The sequence below is a fragment of the Chiloscyllium plagiosum genome, unplaced genomic scaffold (assembly GCF_037043375.1).
Source record: "Chiloscyllium plagiosum isolate Xiang-an unplaced genomic scaffold, Cpla_swu_hap1 HiC_scaffold_29, whole genome shotgun sequence".
NCBI lineage: Eukaryota > Metazoa > Chordata > Chondrichthyes > Orectolobiformes > Hemiscylliidae > Chiloscyllium > Chiloscyllium plagiosum.
The window spans coordinates 263,354-283,259 of NW_028270167.1; the positions used below are offsets into that span (position 1 = coordinate 263,354).

General features: G+C 42.1%; 1 protein-coding gene across 2 annotated transcripts in view; it reads left to right on the forward strand.

Moving 5' to 3' along the window:
- LOC122540572 (glutamate receptor ionotropic, kainate 4) overlaps positions 1 to 19,906 on the forward strand; it is a 192,569-nt gene that overhangs the window by 128,938 nt on the left and 43,725 nt on the right. For both annotated transcript variants that reach the window (XM_043676446.2, XM_087976264.1), the window contains exons 9-11: positions 3,975 to 4,127; positions 11,968 to 12,072; positions 14,537 to 14,644. In XM_043676446.2, the coding sequence (XP_043532381.1) occupies positions 3,975 to 4,127; positions 11,968 to 12,072; positions 14,537 to 14,644 (366 nt within the window). The remainder of the gene's footprint in view (positions 1 to 3,974; positions 4,128 to 11,967; positions 12,073 to 14,536; positions 14,645 to 19,906) is intronic.

A 19,906-nucleotide genomic window follows, 5' to 3' on the forward strand; every position in this document is an offset into this window, starting at 1 on the left:
CTCCCAACAAAGTGATTGCTCCTTTTCTGTTTCTGACTTCCACCCATAATGACTCTTTAGTTGAACCCTCCTTGACAATTTCCCTTTCTGCAACTGTGATACTATCCCTGATTAGCAATGGCACGCCTCCACCTCTTTTTCCTCCCCCTCCCACTCAATTTGAAACATCTACAACCTGGAACATCCAACATCCATTCCTGACCCTGTGAACGCCAAGTCTCCGTAATGACCACAACATCATAGTTCCAAGTACTGATCCATGCTCTGAGTTTGTCACCCTTATTCCTGATACTTCTTGCAATAAAATAAACACTTCAACCCATCACACTGGCTGCATGTTTGCCCTTTCCAGTGCCTATCCCTCCCACAGACTCTCTGCATGCTGTATCTGGCTGCTCACAACCCTCTTCACCATCTGATCCATAGATCAGGTTCCCAACCCCTGCCAATCTGGTTTAAGCCCTCCCTAGGAGTCTAGCAAATATCCCAACCAGGATATTGGTGCAGGTGCAACCCATCCTTCTTGTACAGATCCCACCTTCCCCAAAAGGTATCCCAATGATCCACGTATCTGAAGCCCTCCCTCCTACACCAGCCCTGCAGCCACATGTTCATCTGCTCTCGCTCTCTATTCCTAGTCTCACTAGCACTTGTCCCTTTTGTTACAATATGGGGTGAACCCCCTCTGTTGATTGAAACAAAGACCCAGAAAAGCTCACCTCACCTTGTCTCATAATCTGTTAAAATATGAATGACAGAGAACTCCCAAATTCCACTATTTAAAGAAAATAATATCAATTTATTCCTTAACTCTAAACGTGAACATGAGACAACAACAATTGAAAACTCTAAGCTCCCCCCCTTTCTCTTAACTGCTTATTATCTGCCTCCAACTCTATAACAGTATTCCATTCCAATATAAAAAACTTACTAAATTTACATCAACTTAATTTCAAAACCATTCAGCAGCTGTCGTCTCTGGTCTCTTTCTTCTTTTGGCCAAATATCTCCCCGGGTCACAGGGTCATAGAGTCATAGAGATGTACAGCATGGAAACAGACCCTTCGGTCAAACCCGTCCATGCCGACCAGATATCCCAACCCAATCTCGTCCCACCTGCCAGCACCCGGCCCATATCCCTCCAAACCCTTCCTATTCATATACCCATCCAGATGCCTCTTAAATGTTGCAATTGTACCAGCCTCCACCACTTCCTCTAGCAGCTCATTCCATACACGTACCACCCTCTGTGTGAAAATGTTGCCCCTTAGGTCTCTTTTATATCTTTCCTCTCTCATCATAAACCTATGCCCTCTAGTTCTGGACTCCCCGACCCCAGGAAAAAGACTTTGCCTATTTATCCTATCCATGCCCCTCATAATTTTGTAAACTTCTATAAGGTCACCCCTCAGCCTCCAACGCTCCAGGGAAAACAACCCCAGCCTGTTCAGCCTCTCCCTGTAGCTCAAATCCTCCAACCCTGGCAACATCATCCTTGTAAATCTTTTCTGAACCCTTTCAAGTTTCACAGCATCTTTCCGATAGGAAGGAGACCAGAATTGAGCGCAGTATTCCAACAGTGGCCTAATCAATGTCCTGTACAGCCGCAACATGACCTCCCAACTCCTGTACTCAATACTCTGACCAATAAAGGAAAGCATACCAATTGCCTTCTTCACTATCATATCTAGCTATGACTGCACTTTCAAGGAGCTATGAACCTGCACTCCAAGGTCTCTTTGTTCAGCAACACTCCCTAGGACCTTACCATTAAGTGTATAAGTCCTGCTAAGATTTGCTTTTCCAAAATGCAGCACCTCTCATTTATCTGAATTAAATTCCATCTGCCACTTCTCAGCCCATTGGCCCATCGGGTCAAGATCCTGTTGTAATCTGAGGTAACTCACCTCGCTGTCCATTACACCTCCAATTTTGGTGTCATCTGCAAACTTACTAACTGTACCTCTTATGCTCGCATCCAAATCATTTATGTAAATGACAAAAAGTAGAGGGCCCAGCACCGATCCTTGTGGCACTCCACTGGTCACAGGCCTCCAGTCTGAAAAACAACCCTCCACCACCACGCTCTGTCTTCTACCTTTGAGCCAGTTCTGTATCCAAATGGCTAGTTCTCCCTGTATTCCGTGAGATCTAACCTTGCTAATCAGTCTCCCATGGGGAACCTTGTTGAACGCCTTACTGAAGTCCATATAAATCACATTTACCGCTCTACCCTCATCAATCCTCTTTGTTATTTCCTCAAAACACTCAATCAAGTTTGTCAGTACCTGAATTGGGTTTTGAACCTATGATCCTCAGATTATTTCTCTCATACTCCACCAACTGAGGTTACCAAAGCATAAAACTTCACCTCAATACATCAGATTCCTTTCAAGATATGAGAAATTAATGAATTGTGATGGTTGGAAAACAATTCCCAGTTAACTGCTTGGAAGGAAGCTGTTATTCACCATTACCTAATCATCCAGTGACGACGCACAAGGGATCATGCAGGATTTAAGCTTGAGAGCGCCCACAAATGCATATACGGATAACCCAAGACAAGAGTCATAGAAATTTTCACACCAACCTGTACAGGTGTATTATGACACTCTTCTGGAGTAAGTGGGACTTGAACCTGGGCCTGATGCCTCAAAGGTAGGGACAATGCCACTATGCCACAAAAACTCTTGATCTTTCATAACTAACAAGTCTTGTATAGAAACTAGGAGTGGGAGTGAGCCATTTGGCTTTTGAAGCTTGCTCCACCATTTATTATAATCATGGCTGATCATCCAACTCAATATCCTGTTCCTGCTTTTGCCACATTCCCTTTAGTGCTAAGAGCTACATCTAATTCCTTGAAAACATTCAATGCTTAGGCCTTCACCACTTTCTATTGCAGAGAATTCCACAGGCTTACCACTCCCTGTATGAAAAAAAATTCTCCTCATCTCAGTCCTGGATGTTCTACCTTGTACCCTTATTCTGTGAATTCTGGTCTCATCTTGAAGGGGTACTTGAACCAGGGCCTGGCAAACTCAGAGGTGGGAGAACTACTCACCAAAGCACTCCAGCTTGTGTTCTACTCAATCTGATCAAAGATATTATTGTGGAACTGGTGGGACTTGAACTTAGGCCTCTTAGTTCACAGGTAGGGTCTCTACCACTGCACCAAAAGAGCCCCTCTAACAGTGTTTTGCTGACTCCGAGGAAAGAGAACATTTATTAATTAAATTCAGCTGCCATGGTGGGATTCAAACCTGTAGCCCCACAGCATTGGCTTGGACATCTGGATTACTCATACCTGACAGTGGCTCAGTGGTAGCACTGCTGCCTCACAGTGTTAGGGAACCAGGTTCAAATTCACCCTTGGGCAACTCTCTGTGTGGAGTTTGCACATTTTGCCTATGTCTGGGTGCTCTGGTTTCCTTCCATAGTCCAAAGATGTGCGGTTAGATGGATTGGCCATGGGAAATATAGGGTTACAGAGATAGGGTGGGTTTGGGTGGGATGTTCTTTGGAGGGTCAGTGTGGACCCAATGGGCCAAATCGCCTGCTTCCACACTGTAAGGATTCTATGTCCTTTGGCTGATATTAAGAGTGAAGGCATCTCTCTCACTCTTTGAATGGTAAGTCAAAACTTCATAGTCTATGATGGAGAATTTTTCCTTTGTTTGGAAAATAATTTTTAAATAATTTTGTTCTTATTTAGCAATTGTTGATAATTGTTGAGAGTGCTGCCGTTTTCTGTAGTTTGCAGAAATTATCCAGCTGCATAATAAGAAATGACCAGAGATTTCCAGTCTTATTTAAGATTGATAACTGCTTCCATTTTTTATCCAGTTACAATTAAACCATTAAAATAGAAGCAATTATTTTACAATTAGTATTTCTGAATACAAATAGTACTTCTGAACTTTAAATAACCTTTTAAACTCTCACCAGAGATAATCTTCTGTCTATTGCACCAGCTTTCTTCTGCCCTCTTGTTTGATGCTGTCTACGTCATTGTCACTGCTGTCCATGAACTTAACCGGAGTCAGGAAATTGCTGTTAAATCCTTGTCCTGTGGCTCAGCACAGATTTGGCAACATGGAACCAGCCTGATGAACTATCTGAGAATGGTGAGTAATCACATTTAGAAATCAAACCATTTAGGATTCTGCATATATTCTATGAAGCATCATTGTTCTGGATGGAACTTTTATAGGATTACTGTCTCTGATCTATACTAAACTAACTTGGTCTGCCCCATTTGGTGTGCATAGTACAGTTAGATAGGGTCTCGATAGAATCTACATTGTCTTCTGCTACTTTTACATGACATTTCCTATTATTTATGGCAAGCATTTTTTTGTTGATAAGCATGTACATCTCTGTGGAAAAGTGAGCCAATTGACTAGTTGAGGGTCTTTCTCGTATCTGAGCCAGAAGCTTATTGTTCAATTCCCAAGTCTTGAACAAAAAATCTAGACTAATACTCAAGTCCAGTCTTGAGGGAGTGCCACAGTGTCAGAGAATAAGAGGGTCAGTCCTGAGGGCATGCTGCACTATCACAGAGTCAATGCTGAGGGAATGCTATGCTTTTGGAGAGTCAGTGCTGAGGGAGTGCCGCACTGTCGGAGAGTAAGAGAGTCTGTCCTGAGGGCGTGCCACACTGTTGGAGGGTCAATGCTGAGGGAATGCTGAACTGTCAGAAGGTCTGTGCTGAGAGTGTGCCACACTGTTGGAGGGTCAGTGCTGAGGGAGTACCGCACAATTGGAGGGTCAATGCTGAGGTAGTGCCGCACCGTCGGAGAGTCAGTGCTGAGGGAGTGTTGCACTGTCGGAGGGTCAGTGCTGAGGGAGTCCTGCACCATTGGAGGGTCAGTGCTGAGGGAGTGCCACACTGTCTGAGGTCAGTACTGAGGGTCAGTGCTGAGGGAGTGCTGCGCTGTTGGAGGGTCAAGAATGAGAGAGTGCTGCACTGCTGGAGGCTGCACTATTGTAGGGTCAGGAATGAGGGACTGCTGCAGTGTTTGAGGGTCAGCATTGAGGGAGTGCAGCACTGTCGGAAGGTCAGTGCTGATGGATTGCTGCACTGTCAGAGGGTCAGTGCTGAGGGAGCACTGCACTTTTGGAGGGTCAGTGCTGAAGGAGTGCTACATTGTTGGAGGGTCAGTTTTGAGGGAGCACCGCACTGTGGGAGGGTCAGTACTGAGGGAGTTTGCACTGTCAGAGGGTCAGTGCTGAGGCACAGCTGCACTGTCAGAAATTATATTTTCCTGATAAGATGTTAAAGCCCATCTGCCCTTTCAGGTGGATGTGAAAATTCTTGTGGTGCTACTGGAAGCAGACCAGGAGAGTTCTCCTAGTGAGCTGGATTCTATGTATTTTGTATCATTAAAACACATTTTCTATCCATTATCACATTACCAGTTATGAGATTTTGCTGTGCACAAATGGTTGTCACATTTTATGCTTTAGGACAGTAACTGCACCTCCAAAAGTATAAAGCAGTTTAGAACTTTCTGAGGTTGTGATAGGCACATTGAGAACAACCTAGCTCTCAATGCCGGCAAAACCAAGGAACTCGTTATTGATTTTCGGCGGGATGTTACTCATTAATACACCTTAATAACACATAGGTGGAACAAGTGGAGAGAATCAAACTCCTGGGAATGGTTATCAACAACAATCTTTCTTGGACTCTTCATGTGAAAGCACTGGTTACAAAAGCCCAACAACGTCATTTCTTCCTCAGGCTGCTAAGGAAATTTGGCATGACAGTGAATACCCTTGCCAACTTTTATAGGTCTGCCATTGAGAGCATTCTGCCTAGGTGTATCGCTACCTGGTATGGCAACTGTACATTCAAGATTGGAGACGGTTACAGAGAGTGGTGAACTCGGCCCGGACATCATAAAGGCCAACCTTCCATCTATGGAGTCCATCTACCAGGCCCGCTGTCAAGGAAAGGGAGCCAGCATTCTCATAGATCCATTCCATTCTGGCAATGTTTTTCAACAACCTCTACCATTGGGCAGAAGCCTGAACACACGCACCAGCCGGTTTCTAAACAGTTTATACCCTATTGTTGTTAGAATACTGAATGGACTCACAAACTCTGAACATTTGCCTGTAACTGTGTTTTTGTTTTTGCTGCTGATTACCTATTATTTACTTATCTATACTACTTAACTCTGTGATCTGCCTGTATTGCTCATTAGACAAAGCTTTTCACTGTACCTCAGTACATGACTGGATTACCTACAGTGTGGAAGGCCCAACAATTCCACACCAACCTTCTAAAGAGTAACCCACCCAGACCCATTCGCCTACATTTACTAATGCACCTAACACTATGGGCAATTTAGCATGGCCAATTCATCTGGCCTGCATATCTTTCAGATTGTGGGAGGAAACTCACGCAGACACAGGAGAATGTGCAATCTCCACACAGACAGTTGCCCGAGGCAGGAATTGAACCTGGGTCCCGAGTACTGTGAGGCAGCAGTGCTAACCACTTAGCCACCATGCCGCCCCACACTGACAATAAATTCAATTCAATTCAATATAGAAATACAAGTCTTTCTCTCTGTGAAGATGAGGAAATATGTTCACCACTGAACTATGTATACCGCCTATACACGAGTGAGAAATCTGTACTACTTGTATAAGAGTGGAAACCTAGTTTATCTGACATCAATAAGCACATTAGCAATGATTGGTTTTTCTATCTCTTAGTTGATGGTTTCTTTTTGACATTCGGTGCAGCTTTAGTCAACTGTTAACATAGTAACATTAAGTTGCATTGAGTCCCATGTGTAGAAACTGGCCACTCAGCCCAAATAATCAGTACCAATGGAGACACAGCCCTCACTTCTCTTCATCTTCTCATATCAACATTTCCTCTATTTGTTTCGCCCCTCATTTTTTAATCTAGCTTCCCCTTAAATGCACCTGGGTTATTGAGTTAAAGCAGAAAAGGGGCATGTGGCCCATCATACCTATGCTGGCACTATGAAAAAGTATCCAATTAGTCCTATTCCCCAACGTCTTCCCCATAACAATGCAATTTTTGTTTCCCTTTCAAATATTTATCCAATTCTCATTTAATACTGAAGATGTTTCCATCACCCATTGATGCAGTGCACCTTTCAAAAGGGAATTAGATAAATATCTGAAAGTGGGATAAAATGTATGCAGTGATTTAAATATCTGAAAGGGTAAAGAAAGTAGATGAAGCAGTATTTCAACTCTTGGCATCTCAAAGTAAACCCACTAAAATCATGATCATGTCCTTCCACCATGTGGCTAACAGCAAATTGCAGTCTGACATCATAGAGTCACTGAGAGGGAGGCCATTCAGCCCACTGTGTCTGCACCACCTCTCGAAATGAATATGACAACTTAGTGCCACCTTCCTGCCTTTCCCCCCTTGCACATTGAATGGTTATTTAAATAGAAACTATGCCCTCTCGAATGCCTCAATTGAACCTGATGCCATCTCATTTCCAAGCAACACATTCCCAACACTAACTAAAAGGTAAAGTTGCCTTAGTCTTATCAGACTATAGCATTACTCTCTCATTAAAGAGAGAGAGAGAGAGAGAGAGATAGCTGGTGCTGGTTTAACCAGAGGGTCACCACACTTTGGGTAAGGGGAGAGGTTGAAGAGATCCTTCATGGTAACCTCTGTTGTGTGAAAAAGGTTTCTGTTGTGCCACATTTGCCTCTTTTACAAATTACTTTCAATCTGTGCTTTCTCATTCTTGATCCATCTACAAACAGGAATACTTTCTCCTATCTAGTCTTTCTAACCCCGATGAGAAATTTGCAAATTTCTAATAGGTTTCCTCTCTGCCTTCTCTCAAAGGAGAACATTCCCAACGTCTTAGACCGATCCTCATTGCTGAAGTTTCTTATTCCAGGAACTATGCTTGTTACCCTGTACTGCATTCTATCTCCAATGCATTCACATGTTTCCTTTAATGTGACACCCAGAACTGTGCACAATTCTCCAGCTGAGTTCTGACAAGTGTCTTGTACTTACTGACAGGCCATTTGAAAGATTAACATAAAAGACCAGAGTACGCATCATCCAGAAACAACTTGTTCCAGCTGGGACTCCAGTGCACACTGTCTTCATACTGTCACCCTTGTTCTTGTGCCCTCTTCAGCAAAACACAGCTCCCTTGTGTAAGCAGGGAGCAGCCACACCAGCCTAGGCACTGTCCTCAACATATCAATATGGATCATTGGTGGTACACTGAATTCAGTGGCTGTGCAAGAGCCCGAGGCCTGTCTAATAACCACCTGCGTCAAAAGGCACAAAAACACTGATACTATTTCATTGTATTGAAGTCAATCCACAAAGATATTTGGGGTCCATTGCATATGCAACTTAAATTGTACAGTTTTCTGGAGCAATACGGATTTTGACAAAAATGATCAAAGTACCGTCTCCATATTGTAAAAAGATTTCTTGGATGCATTTAAAGAATTCTGCTCTCTCTAAACTGTTCATGCTGTGAGAACCCCAGTAATGTTGGGGAAGTTGAAATCTCCTATTAACTGTAAAGTATTACTTTTATATGTCCCTGATATTTCCCTACATATCTGTTTTTCTATTTCTCTAGTCTGTTAAGGGGCTATAGTACATTATAATTGCTTCTTTTTGGTTTTTTGACGTTCAACCCATATGGCTTAATTTGAGGAGCCTTCTGGGATATCACCCCTCCTTCCAGTTGTAATTCAATCTCTGATCAAAATTTACAACACACCTTCCTCTTTACCTCATTTCCTGTATTGTCTGAAGACCCCATATCCTTGAATATTGAGCTGCCTGTCCTGCCCCTATCTCAACCATGTCTCAGTGACACCAAAGACATCATATCCCCCTGTTTTAATTTGTGCCCTCAACTTATCTGTCTTTATCATCAGACTGCTCAAATTAAAATAAACACCATCCAAATTTGCCAAATTCCCTTGTGCCTTAGCTGGTCTACAAATCTTTATGCCTTCCTGACTCTCTTACTTTCTCTTCTAAATTTGCTCATTCATTCCCCCTCTATTTTCAACACTGCCATGTTAGTTTAAAGTGTCCCCAACAGCACTAGTAAACCTCCCCACAAGGAGGCTGGTCCTATTTTGATTGTAACTTATCCACTTTGTACAGGTGCCACTGCCCCAAAAAATGGTCCCAATGCCCCAGAAATTTAAAGCCCTCCCTCTGGCACCATCCCTCCAGCCATGCATTCAACTGGACTAACCTCCTATTCCTATATTCACTCACACAAAAGTTGCAAAATATCATATGTAAAGTTGATTGATGAGGGAAGAGCTATAGATGTCATATACATGGACTTCATTCAGGCTTTTGATAAGGTTCCCCATGGTAGGCTGATGGAGAAAGTGAAGTCACACGGGGTCCAAAATGTAATGACTTGATGGATAGAGAACTGTCTGGGCTGCAGGAGGCAGAGAGTAGTAGTGGAAGGGAGTTTCTCAAAATGGAGAACTGTGACCAGTGGTGGTCCACAGGGATCTGTGCTAGGACCACTGTTGTTTGTGATATCCATAAATGATCTGGAGATAAGTATAGCAAGTTTGCAGATGATACTAAGATTGGTGGAGTAGCAGATAGTGAAGGGGACTGTCAGAGAATGCAGCAGAATATAGATAGATTGGACAGCTGGACAGAGAAATGGCAGATACATTTTGGAAGATCTAATTCAAGAATTATATGATAAATGGAAAAACCCCTAGAGAAAATTGATGCACGGAGAGATCTGGTGTTCGGGTCCATTGTACTCTGAAGGTGACGACGCAGGTCAATAGTGTGATCAAGAAGGCATACGGCATGCTTTCCTTCATTAGACAGGGTACTGAGTACAAGAGTTGGCAGATCACATTACAGTTGTATAGGACTTTGGTTCGGCCACATTTGGAATACTGCATACAGTTCTATGTACATGCACGTGTGGATGCTTTGGAGAGGGTACAGAGGAGGTTCATCAGGATGTTGCCTGGTATGAAGGATGCTGGCTATGAAGAGAGGGTGAGTAGATTAAGATTATTTTCATTAGAAGGGCAGAGGTTGAGGTGGGATCCCTTTGAGGTCCACAAAATAATGAGAGATATAGACAGGGTGGATAGCAAGAAGCTTTTTCCCAGAGTGGGGAACTCAATTACTAGGCGTCATGAGTTCAAGGTGAGAGGGGAAAAGTTTAAGGGGGATAGGCGTGGAAAGTTCTTTACACAGAGGGTGATGGGTGCCTATAACACATTGCCAGCGGAAGTGGTGGAGAGGGACGCGATAGCATCATTTCAGATGTATCTGGACAGGTACATGAATGGGCAGGGATCAGAGGGATACAGATCGTTAGAAAATAGGTGACAGGTTTAGATAGAGGATCTGGATCGGCACAGACTTGGAAGGCCAAAGGGCCTGTTCCTGTGCTGTAATTTTCTTTGTTCTTTTTAATTGTAAGAAGGTGGTAGTACACTCTACATCGTAATAATTCACTGTCTCAAAGAATGGTGACCTCATTTCTCTTCTTCCCCAACTTGTCTAAACACTTTCAAAGGGCTTATGTATGTAATCCACCTGGTTTCTCTCTTTCTGAGCCTACTTTTAAAGTTGTATGACTTATTTATTTTGCACTTGTTATGCTTTTTTTTAAATTATGTCTTGTATTTATGTCCTTTAATTCAAATCTTTCACTCAAGTAGAAACACTTCTCAAAATCTAATTTATCAAAACTGTTTCAGAATTTTAAGAACCTCTAACTTCAACTGACTGACTTCTCCAGAGAAAAGAACCACAGCCTGCTTATCCTGATAGGTTATCCTGATTGGTGGTCCCCGCTCAGTTCTGCATCCAGTCCTCTTAGAACATGATGATGCTGCCCATTTAACAAGGTCGTAAGGCAGATGTACCGATATGTCTGAACTGGCAACTTTAAAAGTGGCTAACAGATACTACCTAAGTCAACAATCAGAAGAGGCCTTTAGGTTTATTTTTAAAACACTTGTACAATGAAAGGGGAGTGGCCAGATCTCCCAGCTTAGATTTTTTTCTCTAGTTTGATTTTTAGTTTGAAGTTGCTGGTCAAAGAAAACTGCTGAGGAGAAAGGTTCCCAGATTCAACAGAGGTTTTCTGGCTGACTCTCTCACTGACATCTCTCCTGTAAGAACCTGTGTTTAATTTTACTTTTCTTGCCAAGGGGTGTGTTTTTGGGATGTTTCAGGAAATCGGAACATCTCTTTGTTAAGTTGTAGGAGATATTGTGTCCGCCGGGTTTTCAGGTAGGTTGTTATTCTATTTTCTTGTCTCTTTTCTTCATGTTTCATTCAGTAGAGTGCAAATAAATTCTGTTCTTTTAAAATTGAGTGGTTTGACCAGCTGCATCACTCCAGGTATATCCACCTTACACCTGTCTAAAACAACTAGAAAAGTTAGGGTCTGGGCTTCCTTCTTGAAATGTTTTGAGACAGGGTCTAGACTGGTCCATAACAGAATCAAGGAGAGCTTGCTCTGCCATTCAAAGTGATGACTGATCAGTCACACAATTCCACATCCCATCTTTACTCATATCCCTGAATGCTTTTGGTTTAAGTAAAGTTGTCAAATACAGATTTAAAGCTTTTTTTTCTATTGTCATTCCAGTTAATGTGGTACTGATGAACCACCCAAACAAATGGAATGAGTATTATTGGGATTAAGTGTAAAGCTGAGATTTATCTGAGATGAAGGGTAAGGAGAATATGTGCAAGACTTAAATAACTTTGTCTAGAAGTATGAAAATCTGCATCACGGTAGAGAAGTGTGGAAATAAAATGTAGCTAAATAAAATGGATTGTAAGTATTGCAGTCAAACTGACTCTGGAATTGAGCTTCATGTTCTTAAGTTTTTGTCAGTGAACGTATTTGAAATGAAACTGTGTCAATGACCAATTTTTGATGTGCCCAAATCCAGGTGGAATTAGAAGGTCTAACTGGTCATATTGAATTCAACAGCAAAGGTCAAAGAACTAATTACATTCTGAAGATTATGCGACGCAGTAGAGATGCACTGAATCAGGTAACGGGAGAAGTTTTGCTTCTCCTAAAGTTTTTGTGTAGCTTCTTTGGGATTTAGTAAACAATTTTGAGAAATCGCTATGCTATGTTGTCAGCAGCCAAACTCATCTCTGCAAAAAACAGGTGAAAAGAAAATTCAATTCTGGTTCCGCCATAATAGACTGATCATCTCTTCCAAAGCCTGACTTCAACAATTTCCGTTGCTGGAACATAGGGTCTCTTTCAGATTTGCCAGGACAAATTCCCAGGTACTGGCATTACTAATAGCCAAACGGTGACATCTCAGCTCAGACAATGCATTAAAGGTGTGAGGTTAGTCTGTCTGTATCCCAATCTTGAGTCAGACTGGTTCTATTTCCAAAGATAAATTTTTAAAATGTTACATATATTGACTGCTTGCAGAATGTGCATTTTTTGAACAAAATAGAAAGTATCTGCAAATATATTTCTGCAAATACAAATTCACCTCATAGACTTATATGTGAGTGTGTGTGTATAAGGGGGAGAGAGAGTGGGTGCATATGAGTGTGAGTGCACATGAGGGAGTATGTGTTTGTGAGTGTGAAAGCTTTGTAAAATATGTGTGAAGGTGTGATGGAGTGTAAGCCTGTGAGAGGGTGTGTGTGTATGTATGAGAGAGAGAGTGAGTAGGAGAGAGGGTCTGTGAGTGTATGAGTATGTAAGACTGTGCTTGTGTGTGTGAGAGAGTACAGTGTAGTGGGGTCACCTGTAATGTTACATGAACCCAAGGTTCCAGCTGAGGCCATGCTCATGGGTCTGAACCTGGCTATCAGCCTCTGCTTGGCACTTTGCGTTGTTGTACAGACACGAGTTGCAACTGATAGGGTACCCTTCATTGTCCAATACTTCCTGGGAGCCGAAAAACTATGCGATGTTTTTGTCGATGAGGATGGGCACCACGCCAAGACCTCCCAAACGCCTTCACTTCTTGCCTTTAAACAACCACCAAACCTTAAACAGACGATTGTTTGCAGCAAACTGCCCAGCCTACAGGACAATATTGACCACAACATTGTACTACCCTGTCATGTCAACCACTGCAAGACATGTTAGTGTTGACAAGGTTACCACCATTACCTGTGGGGACACCACCCACCATGTATGCAGTAGGAACTCATGTGATTCAGCCAATGTTGTCTATCTCATACACTGCAGGCAAGAATGCTCTGAGGCATGGAACATTGGCAAGTCCAAGCATAAGATATGACAATGGATGAATGGGCACCGCACAACAATCACCTGACAGAGATGTTCCCTCCTAGTCAGCGAACAGTCAAGGGCGTTCATCACGGATCTTCGGGGTGACCATCTCCAAGGTGTACTTTAGGGCAGACAACAATGCAAAGTGCCAAGCAGAGGCTGATAGCCAGTTTCAGTAGCCATGGGGTTGGCCTCAACCGGGACCTTGGGTTCATGTTACATAACAGGTGACCTCATTACACTACACACTTTCATACACGATCATGCACACACACGTGTGCACACATATACACACACTCTTACATACTCACAAACTCACGCAAACCTTCTCGTGCGCACACACCACACACATGCACACTCACAAGCTTATACTCCATCACACCTACAAACACATGTAACGAAGCTTTCACACATGCAAATACACATTTTTTCATGTGCACTCACACCCGCATGCGCACTCACACCCGCATGCTCACTCTCTCTCTCTCATGCATGCGCACTCACACATACGTCTATGAGGTGAATTTGTATTTTCAGAATTCTATTTTGCTCAAAAAATGCACATTCTGCAAGCAGTCAATACATGTAATATTTTGTAAATTTCCCTTTGGAAATAGAATCAGTCTGACTCAAGATTGGGATACATCACACCTTTTAATGTATTGTCTGAGCTGAGATGTCACCTATTGTTATGAAATCTTAAGTTATCTTGAGAAGGCGACTGAAACGATGTTCTGGGATTTACATGTTAATGAACCAAAAGTTGTAACCCATTCTAAAAGATGAAAGACGTAACAGCAATCCAGGTCTGTTCAATATAATCATTCTAGTTGCATGACACTGATCTTTTGGTATAAATTCTGTGTCTTATTGCCTTATTCTCCACAGCCACCTGATGAAAGAGCAGCACTCCAAAAGCTAGTGCTTCCAAATAAACCAGTTGGACTATAATCTGGTGTTGTGTGATTTTTAACTTATTTCATGATGTAAAGTCTTATGTCAATGACATTTGAAAAGTAAAAGAAATTGGAAGTTTTTGTTTAGGTTTAAAGTAAATTGAAATATTGTGAAGCATTGCTTTTTGCAGGTGCTTTTCAGAAAGTTGTCCTCAGAAAATTGACATCATGGTAATGAAATTGAAGCCGCTTTAAGAACAAGTGAAAATGAAGAATAACAAATATTTTATGGTTTTAGCTCCTTTCCCTTACCCATCAACAGGTATAAAATTTTGTTTCCTTCCACAGGTTGGAATCTGGCACTCAGAGAATGGGCTAGTGATGGACAAAAAAAATTACTTTTTAAATGCTTCAGAGAGTTTGTTCAATAAGACTTTAATAGTGACAACAATCTTGGTAAGCAGTAGCCATAAACTGTACGTTTATTGTGTACATAATCTGTGTAGCACAACTGGAGAGTGAAATGGAAAAATTAACCTGATACACACTTTCAATGTGTAAAAATACTCATTCGTTGAACTATCATAGTTTCATGGTATGAGTTAATCATGAATCACTTCTGGTCTCCCTCTTATAGGAAGGATGCTGGGAAATTTGAAAGGGTTCAGAAAAGATTTACAAGGATGTTACCAGGTTAGGAGTGTTTGAGCTATAAGGAAAGGCTGAACAGATTGGGGCTGTTTTCCTTGGAGCATTGGAGGCTGAGGGGTGACCTTTTAGAGATTTATAAAATCATGACGGGTATGGTTAGGGTAAATCGACAAGCTCTTTTCCCTGGGTTGGGGGAGTCCAGAACTAGACGGCATATGTTTAGGGTGAGAAGGGAAAGATTTAAAAGGGACCTACGGGGCAACTCTTCATGCAAAGGGTGGTACGTGAATGGAATGAGCTGCCAGAGGAGGTGGTGGAGGCAAGTACAAATTATAACATTTATAAGGCATCTTATAAATAGAAAGGGTTTAGAGGGAAATGGGCCAAGTGCTGGCAAATGGGACTAAATTAATTGAGGACATCTGGTCGGCATGGACGAGTTGAACCGAAGAGTCTATTTCCATACTCTGTATATCTATTACTCTATGACTCTAAATAGCATCATTCAAGCCAAGGCTACAAAGGTGATAAGAAATAAGGTATCTGAGGTATATGCACCTAATTATAGTGACAATCCCATATAATTCTTGAATAGTTTTATTGTCACAAGTACTCAAATGAATACAGTGAAAAGTTCTGTATTTCAACAGGATCAACTAGCTGTAAATTTAAATGTTGTCATTGTAATGTCACAAAAACAGCCATAGAAAGAAAATTTGGATGCAAAAATCGGTTTTAGATTAGTTCTGCTTGATATCTCCTTATTCTCGGAGGCATGCAAGTTTGCATTGGACATTGGTTGACCATTGGAAATATCTATCCAAAATATTAATATATCTAAATGAAGTTGATTTTGTAAGAGTATCAAGATGAGTAAATTGAATTGAGATACGCAACTTCCATTATCACATTGAATGGTGGTACAGGCTCAATGGCATAGCTGACATTCTGCTCTGTGCATGTTCATTAAGATGTTGATGTAGTTTAGAACAGTTTCTGCTCGGACTAGTCAAGTTTGAAATGATATTCAAACTGTAGTCAACCTGAACATAAAGCTTTCCTCTCCAGCAGCAGTTTAAATGTAAGTTGAGATTGAGATACTTGATTATTCTCATTGATGTTTAAAAAGCTCAGGGATTTAATGAAAGCTTTGGAAATTAGGAAGGAGTTTGATTGAGTGAAGATTGATTGAGATTCAGTGATGAGATTGTATCAAATTAAATTATCAGTAAGAATAGAGAGAGATGTCAAAATTCTTTATGTAGATTTATTGGGTGGAGGCAATACCTTACCTCAATTGCAGTATCTTGTAAGAGAAAAAGAATATAAATATTTGAAGCAGGGTAAACTACAGGACTGTTCACAGATAGTAGAATGAGTTTGTAGTAAAGATCACCTACAAGCATGGTGGATCAATAGCCTCCAATTGTCCTGCAGGAGAAAGTGAGGACTGCAGATCTGGAGATCAGAGCTGAAAATGTGTTGCTGGAAAAGCGCAGCAGGTCAGGCAGCATCCAGGGAACAGGACAATCGACATTTCGGGCATAGGCCCTTCTTCAGGATTCCTGAAGAAGGGCCTATGCCCAAAATGTCGATTCTCCTGTTCCCTGGATGCTGCCTGACCTGCTGCGCTTTTCCAGCAACACATTTTCAGCTCCAATTGTCCTGCAGACCTATACAGTTCCCTGTTCTAACCATGTTTATTTATGTTTGACCAGAGAATGTTGACTGATCCCTTTGACCTTTCTGAAGACATATGTGACTTGCAACATTATTACTTTTTGCCTCCTGTCATTACCAGATTTATGCCCACAGCTTACCCATGTTCATGACACTGCCCATATTATGCTAATTACACAGTTCCCAGACAGTTAGCAATTTTTGTGCTCACAGTTCTCATTGCAAAAGTATCCCCTTTGCCTACCAGCTGCAAGTCAAGCGAGGTTTTGAGGTATAACACTATTATTTAAAAATTCTTAATTCTTCATTTAGGACAATGAGATCCTCAGTTTGCTTAACCTAACAAAGTATGAATAAGCAATATTCATGAGTCAAGTAGAATTTATTAAGCAGGATTTTATAAATTCTTAATAAACAAGAAATGTAGCAAACAATGGGCATTTTGATCCCTCAAGGCCCAAGATTCCTTGAATATTGCCATTTATGGGCAATGCCTTTTTTCTGTTCTTGAAGTGATCTGAAGTTAAACACTAAGAAGAATTGTGCCACAGTAGCAAGTAAAACTATGCAGCAAAAAATCTGAGTTTCCAACTCTTATTCCTAATTCCAAGAGCTGTCCATTTCTTGTTAGGAAATGGTTTCCATTAACTTATAGAAAGGGGTTCAAGGGTTGCAGGGAAAAGGCAGAAGAATGGAGTTAAGAAACATAGCAACCATGAGCGAATGGTGGATTAGTAATATAGTCAGAGTCATGGAGGAATACAGCATGGAAAGAGGCCCTTTGGCCCAAACTGGTCCATGCTGACCACAGTGCCCACTCAGCTTGTTCCAATTGCCCTCATTTGGCCCATATCCCTCTAAACCCTTCCCATCCATGTGCCTATCCAAATGTTTTTTAAATGTTGCTATTGTACCTGCCTCAACCACTTTCTCTGGCAGCCCATTCTGTATGAGCATCACGCGCGGTGTGAAAAGTTGCCCCTCAGATCTTTCCTTAATCTTTCTCTCTTAACCTTAAACCTATGCCCTCTAATTTTCAATTCCCCATCCCTGGGGAAAAAGACTATATGTATGCATCCTATCTATACCCCTCATGATTTTAGATTAGGTTCCCTACAATGTGGAAACAGCCTTCAACCCAACAAGTCCACACTGACCCTCCAAAGAGTAACCCACCTAGACACATTTACCTCTGACTAATGCATCTAACACAATGGGGCAATTTAGCATGGCCAATTCACCTGACCTGCACATCTTTGGACTGTGAGAGGAAACCAGAGCACCGGGAGGAAACCTACACAGACATGCTGCCCAAGGCTGGAATCAAACCAGGGTTCCTGGTGCTGTGAGGCAGCAGTGCTAACCACTGAGCCACAATGATACCCCAACTTATACCCATCATTCTCCTACGTTCCAAGAAATAAAGTCCTGTCCTAGCCAACCTCCCCCTATAACTCAGGCTATTAATCCTGGCAACATTATCGTAAATCTTCTTTACACTCGTTCCAGTTTAGCAATGCCTTTCCTATAACAGGGTGACCACAACTGTACACAATGCTACAATTGCAGCCTCACCAATGATTTATACAACTATAACATAATGTCCCAACTCCTATACTCAATGCCTGATGGGCTGAATGGTCTAATTCTGCTCCTGTATCCTACAGTCTTTCCATTGGCTTAAGATGAGAGACTTCACTTGTTACTTCACTGATATAACTAGAGTCCTGGTAGCTAAACAAATATTAATCTCTTAGTTCCTTTAGCCTAGAGAATAATATTTCATTGTGTGAAGAAATGACACAACCTTTTACATCAGGAGTTGTACAAGCAATGTTGCATATTGTTGGCCGAGCTGGAAGTTTTTGTTGCAAACGTTTTGTCCCCTGGCTAGGCGACATCATCAGTGCTTGGGAGCCTCCTGCGAAGCGCTTCTTTGATGTTTCCTCTGGTGTTTATAGTGGTCTGTCCCTGCCGCTTCCAGTTGTCAGTTTCAGCTGTCCGCTGTAGTGGTTGGTGTATTGGGTCCAGGTCGATGTGTTTGTTGATGGAGTTTGTGGATGAATGCCATGCCTCTAGGAATTCCCTGGCTGTTCTCTGTCTGGCTTGCCCTATGATAGTAGTGTTGTCCCAGTCGAATTCATGTTGCTTGTTGTCTGCGTGTGTGGCTACTAAGGATAGCTGGTCGTGTCGTTTCGTGGCTAGTTGATGTTCATGTATGCGGATTGTTAGCTGTCTTCCTGTTTGTCCTATATAGTGTTTTGTGCAGTCCTTGCATGGTATTTTGTACACTGCATTAGTTTTGCTCATGTTGGGTATCGGGTCCTTCGTTCTGGTGAGTTGTTGTCTGAGCGTGGCTGTTGGTTTGTGTGCCGTTATGAGTCCTAGTGGTCGCAGTAGTCTGGCTGTCAGTTCTGAGATGCTCCTGATGTATGGTAGTGCGGCTAGTCCTTTTGGTTGTGGTATGTCCTCGTTCCGTGGTCTTTCTCTTCGGCATCTGTTGATGAAGTTGCGCGGGTATCCGTTTTTGGCGAATACCTTGTATAGGTGTTCCTCTTCTTCTTTTTGCAGTTCTGGTGTACTGCAGTGTGTTGTGGCCCTTTTGAATAGTGTCCTGATGCAGCTTCGTTTGTGTGTGTTGGGGTGGTTACTTTCATAGTTTAGGACTTGGTCTGTGTGTGTGGCTTTCCTGTATACCCTTGTAGTGAATTCTCCGTTTGGTGTTCTCTGTACCATCACGTCTAGGAATGGGAGTTGGTTGTCCTTTTCTTCTTCTCTCGTGAATCGGATTCCTGTGAGTGTGGAATTGATGATCCGGTGTGTTTTTTCTATTTCCGTGTTTTTAATGATTACAAACGTGTCATCGACATATCTGACCCAGAGTTTGGGTTGAATTTGTGGTAGGACTGTTTGTTCTAACCTTTGCATAACTGCCTCTGCTATGAGTCCCGAGATTGGTGATCCCATGGGTGTTCCGTTGATTTGTTCGTATATCTGGTTGTTGAATGTGAAGTGTGTTGTGAGGCACAAGTCCAGTAGTTTAAGTATGCCATCTTTGTTGATAGGTTCAGCGTCCTGTTTTCTGTTCTGTATGTCCAGTAGGTTGGCTATTGTTTCTCTGGCTAGGGTTTTGTCAATCGAAGTGAACAGTGCCGTCACGTCGAATGATATCATAGTTTCTTCTTTGTCTATGTGTATATTTCTGATGATGTCCAAGAATTCCTGTGTTGATTGTATAGGGTGTTTGGATCCGCTGACCAGGTGTTTCAGTTTCTGTTGTAGTTCTTTGGCCAGTTTGTATGATGGTGTCCCTGGTAGTGATACTATGGGTCTGCATTGCCGTTAATGGGCTCTGTCAATGACACCAAACTAGATGGGAGGGTAAGT